Source organism: Pundamilia nyererei, unplaced genomic scaffold (genome assembly GCF_000239375.1).
Source record: "Pundamilia nyererei isolate P.nyererei 1_Seehausen unplaced genomic scaffold, PunNye1.0 scaffold00028, whole genome shotgun sequence".
NCBI classification, from domain to species: domain Eukaryota; kingdom Metazoa; phylum Chordata; class Actinopteri; order Cichliformes; family Cichlidae; genus Pundamilia; species Pundamilia nyererei.
The window spans coordinates 45600-57075 of NW_005187429.1; the positions used below are offsets into that span (position 1 = coordinate 45600).

The 11476-nt window shown below is 38.7% G+C and overlaps 1 protein-coding gene across 1 annotated transcript; it reads right to left on the reverse strand.

Annotated features, from left to right (window-relative positions):
- Positions 1 to 2548: 2548 nt before the first annotated feature.
- Positions 2549 to 3452, reverse strand: LOC102200179 (lactose-binding lectin l-2-like). Its single transcript, XM_005728261.1, has 2 exons — positions 3373 to 3452; positions 2549 to 3008 (listed from the first exon to the last, which is right to left on the reverse strand). Exons 1-2 carry the CDS (start codon positions 3437 to 3439, stop codon positions 2581 to 2583), a joined length of 495 nt encoding a protein of 164 aa, XP_005728318.1. The 5' UTR covers positions 3440 to 3452; the 3' UTR covers positions 2549 to 2580.
- Positions 3453 to 11476: the final 8024 nt, after the last annotated feature.

The following is an 11476-nucleotide window of genomic DNA, read 5'->3' on the forward strand; positions in this document are numbered from 1 at the left end:
ACTAATGAAGAAACATCAGTGGCTGTCCTAGCTTCATTCAGCAAGAGCCCACAGCGTAGCACTCGCCGCATGTCACTGGAGAGTGGCATTAGTCTAACATCTTGACATTTCCTTCAAGGTCAACTTTTGGAAGCATGGGTGTTAACAATGAAGGTCAAGGTCAAATGCTCAGCCAACCTAGGCACTCATGTCCCCCAAGGTCTATTTGTTGTGACCTTGGCCATGAATCACCTAAATTAAGTCAGCTTGAGCTGTTACTCCCTCGCATTGGGGGTAGAACAAAGAGAGAGAGAGAGAGACGCTGGGTACCTTGCCGGTCTTTTAAAGGATTAACACAGAGAGACAGAGCTCAAGCTAAAGAGTAAAACCAGAAAAACACAGCATGGATGACACAGACTGAAAATCATAACTAAACACGAGTGAGTGGAAAACAGACAGAGAAGCACTGAATTGAATAAACATAAAATAAAGGGACCAAATCACGTTTGCGTTTAAAGTCTTTTATGCAAAATCCATTCAGGACACATGATTTTTTTATTAAAGACCATAAACAACTCAAAGACATCGCAAAGCAATATTATTTTGCTGTTTACTGATACTTGTTGAGCTCTGGCCGTTTCAGCAGAACTTCGTGGTTTATCAGAAATGGTTTGATTATATTATAAAAAAAAAAAAAACACACACATCATCAAATGTCAGGAAGATGATAGAGAAGTTTACAATCCTTTCCAGTAAATGAATACGAAACAATATGCAACAATGTGAAACAATATGAAACAATGTGTTATGTAACAAAGAACATGAGAATATGAATGCCCTGATTGTGGCAGACCTGTTTAGAGACAATAAAAATCAAGGCTGTCATCATAGTTGTAAGATTAATACATATGAAGTTGTAATGTTTTTTTCTTCCTTTTGTCACTTTTTTTTAAGTTAGGATATTTAAAGCTTTCTTCTAATTTGAATGTTCATTTATGTTCAATTAAAGTAAAGAATACACTGTGAAAAACAATCGATAGAATCTAACCAGTAAATTTGTAACAATTTGCATAGATTTTGTTTAGGCAAATTTTATTACATAGTTTTAGTAAATAGTTCCTTATATTAAAAGCTATGAAATACTAAAACAAATAAGGTGAAGTCTACCCAATACTTCTCAGTACATTACATAACTAATTACTGCTAGAAACTGAATCATTCTAACTTGTGTTTGTGAGTAGATAATTGTTAATCTACTTAATAATACTGATTGATTTAATTTGTTAACCCTCACTTATTCAGGGAAGTTTAGTTTTATCCCAGAACTTCGTTTCAGAAACAAGAGGTGATGATTATGTCAATACTTTTAATCAATAATCCAATGTGCTACCATGAACAACTGGGTCACAAAACAGTCAGCCATTGTGGTAAGGAAAAAGGGCAAGATGGAAATGAAGGGAAAGGAGGGAAAGGAAGGAGAGGTGAAAGGGAAAAGATGAGAGTATACCAAAACCATCTATGTAAAACACTGAAAAAAGCCAAACGTCAGACCACTTTTGCAAATATGTGATGTCTGGATAAACCGAGCAGATATTTGAAGTTTACACGGCTACATTTTTCCTGCAAACATGTTAAAAGTTTATTTTGTGACCCAGAAAGAGTAATATTTTAAACTCCAATAATAATAATAATAATAATAATAATAATAATAATAATAATTTAGTTTAATTTAATTACTTAATTTCATTAAGTATTGAAAAGAGTAATACAAGTAATAAGACAACTAAGTTGTTGCTTCCATTGATGGAAACTGAAATTGGCTGGGCTGCGCTATGATTTCTGGGATAGGTTGGGCCATGAAGGATACACCCGACCCATCCTTCAAATCTGGGGAAAAGGGGGATGCATTTGTTGGCCGCATTTGGAGCAGCCTTCGAATTTGGACAACCTTTGTCACGTCACTGTGATATAATCAGCCTTCAAATGCGGCCTCCGAAGAATGCAGCCCCTGAACTGAGACACAGCCACAGACTAGACAAGGAACAGAGGAAGCATGTGAACCAAAACCTAAGACCTATAAGTCATAACCCAAGAAGAACTGGAGAGCTCAAAATACAAAACTGAAGCCAAAACACTGGTAGTAATAAACCAAGATGAAACTTAATGATAATAGCAGTAACATTGGGCCACTGACCCAGGACTGTGACAAAAGCAACATCTCTTATTTAGACTGGCTGAACTCTTTCTTTGGTGTTTTCTGGTTAGAGTCACTGTATAAGTAATTTATTGTTAGTTTGACTGAATTTTATTTTAATAAGGCTTTATCAGCAAAACAATTTTTTTTAAAAAAAGTTTAATATAGATATTGGGTGTTTCTTTCCTCCTTCCTCATTATATTAACATTAGCTGTGAGATTAAAACAATGAGTAAATATTCCCTGTGATCCACCATCAGAGCTACCAGTGGATGATTCTGTATTCATGAAAATCAAGGTGAGTCAAATTTAATGACTTTTGCACAGACACACAAAAGACAGGTTACAGTGTGCATTCACATCTTTATTGTAGCATTGTACTAGCAGGAACAGAAGGTTCAGTGCTTCTAAGGACAGGTAATGCGTGTTGCACAAACATAAGGTAAATTGGTAGCACACGTGTAGTCATTCCATTTCTTATCTGATACTACATTGGTGTGAACACAGTGTTCATTTCCTCCCTGATTATTAGGTTGTGTTGGACTCCAGTAGACAAAACGCAGTGGACAACCATCGGACCACATCCAGGTGCCTTCTTTATGTTTGTCACTGAGTCCAATCCAGGTGAGTCCCTCTGCGTGGTCAAAGTTCTGGATCAGGTTTTTCACAAAACTCTGTTCCTCTGTATTGCGGATGGACACCAGGTTGGCTCCCTGTGACAAACAGTAGACCTCTGCATCAGCCCAGGTCATGTGGGTGGCAACATATTTGTAGCAGCGGTCATTGAAGCTGTACCAGAACGGGGGACAGGCTCCACGTTGCAGTTTAAATTTCCGTTCACCTGAAAGGAAAACAGAATTCAGGGCTGGATGAAACTGTTAAAAAGTTGAAGTGATTTTTTTTCTCAGAGTCACAGAAACAGAGGTGAAAATGCTCTGCTGGTATTGAAACAAGTAACTGCTTTAATTTAAGCGCTGCAGAGAATCATGGCTGCACAGTTGAAATAATGCCACTGGTCAAATGCATTCAGCAAAAGCTTTTCCCTCATTCACAGTTCCAAAGAAGAGGAGCATAAGATAACAAATATCCACATAAAATGATCTTTTGCTAACATAATAACCACAAATAAAAGTAAAAGTAAATAAGGGAAAATAAGAGCTAGAAAATGAGACGGTTACCAGGTTGTTGCTTCACTTCATTGTCATCAGAGGGAGACTCAGAAGGAGCACCCAGAGCCAGACCAAACAAGAAGAGGAGCAAGATCATGTTGAAGCTTTAAGTCTCACAGTATGATGAGGAGCTGCTGAAGCTTCCTTATGTAGGATGGTTTCTTTTATAGCTGCCTGAGTGGGTGTTTTTACTGCTGGTGTGATATCATTGGTCAGATAGACCAAAACTCTCCACCATAAACAATAACATTAAATATAAGCCTGAAAAAATCAAATTCCAAAGAAATTCATGATTGTTTAACTGTTGAACAGTTTCCTCTTGGCACATTCAGGAGAACGTGACTCTTTATTTTATGTAGTTATATATTTATTGCATGGTAAAAAGCCTTATCAAGGCCATGAACAATTAAGCAGGACAGGTCAGAGCTACGAAAGGAAACAGTAAAGTAAAAAAGATGAGTTAATCTAACATAAAGAGAACAAAGTCCTTCCACACAGAAGGATCATCTCTTTCCTTTTGGCAGGACAACTTAAATTTAATAAGAAAATAACAAACTATTAAGACATATTTATTAATAAATGTGTTGTTTTCTCACTTTGGTTTAAATGTCAGCACTATTATGTCATTATGCTTTTTAGTTTCTATGAAGAATTACAACATGAGGACCCAAATGCAGACACTGACAACGGTGAGGGCAACGCACACACACACACACACACACACACACACACACACACACACACACACACACACACACACACACACACTTTCATATCTCAGTCAGGACATTTCCCTAGCTGCTCACCCTGACCATCAAAAATAAATGCTAAAGTTACTAGAACTTTCATGATACAATAAAAGCATTCTATCATAAACTAAAAAACAAAACATAAAAATAGACTAAGAACAAAGTCCTGGTATTTACAGATGACCACCTCGACTTATCTGATGAAATTATCTTATTTCATCAGATAAGGATGAATAGTATTTGGACCTGCACACATAACTCCACAGAAAGCAAAAGCAAAAGATGTAATTCTAGCTGGCAAAAGCCATGAGATTTATTAGCTACAAGTCTTAAATAGTTGTCAAATACCACATTAAGGAACTTACAGAATTCTGAGATTTTATGTAAACATTTGCACAAGCTTTCACACATGCCACAGTTTATTTTTTAAACTCATTAAGTTCACAGCAAATTGAACTGTGAAGTTTTGTTTTGTTTTTACATTTTTATTGTTGTATGCTTATTACCATAGTACTGTAGTATCACCCCAAGAGAGCATGTTGCAGTCAGGCTGCTGGTTTACTTGTGGTTTCTAGGATGTATAAAATAGAAAGGGAGGCAGGCCCCTCTTCTGTGAAACCAGCTTCCGGTTTGGATTTGGGAGACAGACACCCACTCTACTTTTAAAATTAGGCTTAAATTTTCATTTTTGATAAAGTTTATAGTTAGCGCTGGATCAGGTAACCCTGAATCCATCTTTTGATAGTTTGCAATAGATCTTGGCTGCTGACAGTATAGGCATCAATAATACTACATCATTACAAATCCTTCAATGTCCTCTTTTGAATTATGAGATTTGCAGTTTTTGTTTCTCGCCATAATCCATTGTCTAACCGGCTTCTCCCTGTGCTCAGGTTTTGCTTGGAGGACCTGTGGATATGGAGTGGTGAGCAGCCTTTATTTCACATGAACGTTTGGTAATTATTTGGAATCTGTGGAAACCCTGAAGGGAGACCGGGACTGTTACCACTTTGTGGCTGAGTTGCTGTCATTCCCAATCACGTCCACTTTTTTATAATCACTAATAACTGACTGTGGAACATTTGGCAGCAAGATAACTTGATGACTGGACTTGTTGCTTGTTGCTCTGAGAGTGAGATATTTTTTTCCACAAATGTTTGTAGAAGCAGTCTGCATGCCGAGGTGCTTGATTTTATACACCTGTGGCCATGGAAGTGATTGGAACACCTGAATTCAATGATTTGGATGGGTGAGTGAATGCTTGTGACAATACAGTACATGTGTGTTTACTTTTATATCATTTTGCCAAGAATGACTTTTACAATAAAACTATTCTATCCTGAACTAACAACAGAGTCCAGATATTCACAGCAGATAATGAACAGTATTTGGTGACCTGCAAGTGACCCCGCTTATATAATCAAACATCCGGAAAGTGAAAGCACAGGATGTAAATGCCACATTAAGGAACTTTAACAAAACTTTAAGTATTTTAGTAGTTTTAAGTAGTATAGTTATAAAAGGTAACAACTTGACTCTTGTTTTGAAGAAAGGTGTAATATTAAGGCTAATAATTTTGTCTGTCTGGTGTCTGGTCTTGTGCATTATTCTATGATTGCATATTCACGATTTTTTTTCTTGTGCACCAGACCCGACGTCTGGAGCAGGACAAAAACACAGGACTCAGGCAGGCGGCGTGCAAAGGTATCTGTTTCCCCTGCGTCTGGAGCTCGCTACTTGTTGCTGGACAAGGTGAGGGGATCCAGTTGACTCCGCCTCCATTCCAACCAAGATAAGTGTCGTTGCCTGATAACAGAATAATCACGTCTGTGTAAACTCGATTCATTTAAACTCAGTATACCACGTTCTCAAACCACGTTTTTCCATGATTTGAACACTGGAGAACAAATTGTAGCAGATTCAGCCTAAACGCATGGACACAAATTCTGTCGGGGATAACTGCCATGGCACGACAGCTGTACTATTCACTGTGGTTGCTGCTTACCCTCTCCTGGGTCGCCTGACTGTTTGCCAGAATCGCTTCAAGGCAGTCCGAAAGTCTTCTTCCATGGCCTCAAAAAACTCCTCCCAAATCACTTGGAGTTGACCTGGATTGTTCTGTATCTGAAAACAAACCTAACCAGGGGGAAGTACAAGTTTACAAATTCATCAACCAATTGAGACCAGAGTAAACAGGTGTGAAAACACCCTAAGAAATTAATCGCCAGAAACATTCCTACTGCTAATATAGTAAAATACATACCTGGATTGAAAAATACACAACATCTTTGGAAATACTACAGCAGTGCTTTCTGTTGAACGTCAGACATCTTGCTTTTAGAGTTTGCATTCACTTAATTCACAGAGGTTCTGCATAACTTGTGCTCCATTCTGGGGGCTGTTGGCGTTTCAAAGCAGAGACAAAAACAAAACCATTTGATGGGGGCGGGGAGGCTTGGAATCAAAGACTAAACTATGCTGCTTTAAGTTGTGGAAATAGCAGACAGCATTTCACCATGAAGGCACTGTTTTCAGTCTCTCCTCAGCACAGCACTGTTAAGCAAATATGCAAGTAAAGTTAATTTATGTTGTCTTTCAAGATACAAATCACAAGGATATAAAATCAACAAAACATAAGCCCAGGAGTTAGATAACATCAGAATGTCAGGATGTTTAATATGAAATGTCTTAATGGGTTCAGGAGGACTCACAATATTGAACAATATTTAACATGCAATGTAAATCACAATATAAATGTAATGCAAATCGTGCATCTGATATTTATTCCTAACAATAAGAACAGTGAGAGGAGGCAGCGAGTGGGCCGAGGTGGCTTTTAGCTGGAGCAGAGAGGAGAGCTGCACACACCTGCACATGATCTAATGGAAGGAGCCACATGTGTAAACAAAAATAAACAAATAAACAAAAGTAAACATCTGATCATGGATCATGACATCATAACAACATGAATCTTTACTGTGCAGTCTTAAAGTGTTTTAACCAGTTTATACAGTCATAATTAGTAAGTTGTATCAGACATGTCTTTTCTTTTAAATTCTTAATGACCAGCAGTGCGAGTTGCACATACAAAAGAAAGGTTTTTTTGGACACTCAAGGTCATTACATATAACATCTGGGCCAAAGTTTATGTGTGCACAGGTCTCCTTTCCTTGACCCCATAATTCAAAGCTGACTTGAGATCCATCAGACCACATCCATCTGCCTTCTTTGTGAATGTCACCGAGTCCGATCCAAGTGAAGACATTTTCACCACTTAAGGTCTTACACAAGGTTTGGATAAAATTATGTTCCTTCAGACTGGATGGACACAAGGTTGGGTCCCTCTGACACACAGTGCAGCTCTGCATCAGCCCAGGTCATAGTTACAGCATTGTGCATGTAGCAGCTGTAGCTGTACCAGGGGTTGGGGGCAGTTACCACACAATAAATGTACTTCTTGTTCATCTGAAGTCGATAGAGCACCCAGAACCAGCAAGAAGACAAGGTCATCGTGTTAGGGCTTTAATCCGTCACTTTTGATAAAGTGTGTTGCTGGAATTTAAAAGGTGGATGTCACCAAGAATCCTATAGAGAAATGTGACTGGATGCTTTCTTTTATGGACCCCAGAGAGGGTGAGTGCAAAGTTAGTCAAATATCACTGGCCAAAAGCACTTTCGCCAAATAAAAAACTAAACTTCATTTGGGCGTAACTGCACAGGATTTGAATATAAGCCAGAAAAGACTTTCCCTTCTCCACTGTCAGTCAGATTTTGTCATAATCAAACATACTTCAGAGATTACACTGAACCGAGTCTGATATGACTGTCGTCACATCAGCCACCACATTCACTCGTCCACATCTACATAGTATCCGAACATCGGCCAACAAAAAGACAAACACCTGGAGATATGTCACATAAAACCTATAATTTATTCCTTTTCAGTAAAATCTTCACATAGTAAAACGCAGCTTTAGAAAAGACGTGACTTCAGCCGTCTGAAGGTCGAGGGGAGACAAAGGGAGACGTATTGCTTTGTGGTTGACTTTCTTTTTTTTTCCCCATTTACAACAGATAAATAACATACCAAACATAGGCATATATTTACACATCAACAATATTACAATAGTACAAAGCCTTCAACATGTCCTCTCTTGCATTGTGAACATTGTGGTTTTGTTTTGTTTTTTTCGTCATGCAAACAGGTTTTAAACAACACTGTTCTAAAAAAAAAAAGTAACTTTAGACACTCATAACAGTGGCCGAGTAACACTACATAGAGTCTCTGTTGGTCTCCTCCCTATTACAGTTTTTACTGCTAACAAAAAAAGCAACAACAACAAAAAAAATCTGATCTCTGATCTGGTCCTCTGCTGCCCTCATGTGGCCACAGAACGTGACAGCAAGTCCTTTTACTTTCCCTCTTTTGCAGTTTCAAACCACAAACATCTTCTTCTGCACTGTTAAAGTTCCTGACATGGCACAAAAAACAGAGACATTTTTTTCCACCTATGAAATACATAAATAAACAATATATTACAATAAATAACTTCTGCTCTCTCAACACAACGAGCAGAGGTGTGTGTGCGTGTGCGCTTTGTTTACAGGTTAATAGTAAAAATGACTACCACGAGGCCTTCATGTGACACTGAATTCAAACAGATCATGGCTCTCATTCATCACCTCCAGCCAGGCAAAGAATCACCAGCTTGCTTTCCCCACAACCAAAAAAGGAATCTTTAAAAATTTGAAGAGAAAAAAATAAAGCCAAACAAATTAAAGTAATAAGAAGGTTAAATTTGTTTAGTGCAGCAACGTGCAGCAAATGATGGCAAACATCAGATGGATACAGATGAATGCTCAATCCGACTTTTAACTAATTCTGAACGTGTCAGTTTTCTTTCTCTAAAGCACGACTGGACTCGAGACTTTTACACGACTCCAATACTCTTGAGATAAATACAAAGCAATGAAATGCAGACTAAAGCTGTGTCTGCAAAACACTCAGTGACAACAAAAGGGTTAGAGTGTATATTTCAAAGAATCTTTAATGCACAGTGAGAAGCAGCTTATAACACAAGAACTATGTTTAAAGTGACTCTTCACCTTCACATCCTTGAGTTCTTTCTTGTAAAGAACCAACGATGCCTTTGGCACTCAAACAGTGTCAAGAACTTTAAGAAGGTTCTGATCTAGAGGTGGAAAAACAGCTCTTTGCTGTGAAAGTGTTTAAATGATGATGGTGGACACTTGTGGCAACATTTTTACTGTATTGCACTTCATCCTAATGTCTTGCCTTAAAAGAATCAAAAACAATGCAACACACATGTGGCAATGTGGAAGAAAGCCTACAGATGTTTCCTCCCACTCAGCAGAAATGTATTGCTGAAAAAACAGGCAAGGCATGAACAGATATCGGGCACAAAACAATGAAAATACCAGTATGTTTTTCCCTTAATCTCTATTTCTCATCATCTGTCATTACTCCTCTGTGATTCATCCAGTAGTCAATTTCTTTCGCAGAGTGATAGTTTGTGTAACAAGACGGCAGATTCTACTAATGGAAATATTAAATAAGGGTTTTTCACGTCTTATGGCTTTATCAACAAGACAACAACATAACTTGGGAACTAATTGGATTCAAAGTAGATTTCTTTAGGAGAACCACAATTAAAAGGTTCAACAATCTATAGAAGAACCAAAATTAAATATCCCATCCATGCACGTGTTATTATACAGGAATTTTCTGTAATTGTGCTTCCATTATTCAGTCTCTCCCTTTGTTATCTTTCAAAGAGTTTACATGAGACCACTTCTGCATGAAGTGATATTTTCAGTCAGTAGGAATTAATCGAAATCTCCTCTTAACTCTTATTGAACCCTTAATGATGACCTCTGACACCTCAGCATTTATCAAGAAAGATGTGGTTTTATGACCATTAGACTAGTTTCTGGGTTTTTCTAAAGGTGGGCAGAGACCGCCCTCACTAACTTCTGAGGCACACTCAGTCATTTTGTTCTATAAGTGGACCTGAAATACGACAGAAACCACTCAGGTTAGAAAAAGCGCTTCAAGGGGTACAGAATTAAACCACAATTCTGTGGCACAAAGCTATTATTTATGTCTTGAGTTGGAATACTTTATCTGTCTAACACAATAAAACACAACAACAAACATAGAAAAGAGAACATAGCTCTGTGCTGGGGCCTTGTTTCAACAGAAGCCCGACACAATCTCACACACACAACCTGAACTCAGTCACGATGAAGTCAAACAGCATCTCAGTGAGAACTAAGACGTCAGATTTTCCTTATTCCAGGAAATAAAACTCTGTGACAAAAAGACACGGATTCCCAAACAAACCAAGAGCCTCACAGAACAATCTGTGCTGCAAGACTCCACGTGAGTTTTGGCACTGAAAAATGTGTAGGTCCATATACACAATGCAGTGTTATCAGTAACTGTTCACACAAAAACACCATAGAGAAGAGTGCGCGAAGGGCGTCGGCCTTAAAAGTCAAAGAGGAGTTGGACAAAAAAAAACTTCAGCTTGTCCAGTGTTTCCTTCACTGTTAACGGTGCACCTTGACTCACAGACTCTATAGATCACAGAGAAAGTCTGAGTGAGTATCGCTGTGGAACGTGTGCTGCCTCATCACAGTAACAAGAAAAAAGCTGCACCCCATCAACTAAATAACTACAGCATGTGCGGAGTTAATGTATCACAAGTCAAAGATGTCCCATGTAGATAAAATCAGATTAGAGCACCCACAGTAGCGATTGTGGCCACAGGTCCTTCACTCCTCTACAGGTGCTTTTGTGTTTGTAGCTGAACTGAAATGTAACGAGGAGGCTATCGACTCCTTACTGACCCCTCAGGGGGCACGACGACGTGACGGCAAAAAAAATAAAGTTTAAAAATTCCACCTGCTGAACAGGCTAATAAATAACAAAAGATCGATCACAAGAACAAAACGATGACATACTCAGTCCAATAGATACTGTACAAACTAATTACAGCCTCCTCTGCTCTGTGTCTGCGTTTGGCAAATCTCCACTTCGCTGCGCAGATTCGGTTCTTGTAGAAAGTTCACAGGTCGTGCGCAGTTTATGAATCCTTTCTTGGCATGTGTTTGGCTTTTACCAGAGCACACCTTGTTGTCCATTTGGCACCACTGCTGGTAGCATAATTTGTTGTCGGCATGTGACATTGTCCTGTACAGAGCGTCCTCTACGTCACACAGCAGCATTTCCACCATTGTGTCTCTGTGAGTGAGTGAGTGAGTGAGTGAGTGAGTGAGTGAGTGTGTGTGTGTGTGTGTGTGTGTGTGTGTGTGTGTGTGAGTGTGTGTCTCTGTTTAAGCGCGGGGCTCCAGTTTGTGTG

Coding starts and splice junctions, on each gene's coding strand:
- LOC102200179 (XM_005728261.1), bottom strand. CDS start 3,439: ATGATCTTGCTCCTCTTCTTGTTTGGTCTGGCTCTGGGTGCTCCTTCT. Junction 3,009..3,372: donor TGAGTCTCCCTCTGATGACA/ATGAAGTGAAGC, acceptor TTTCAGGTGAAC/GGAAATTTAAACTGCAACGT.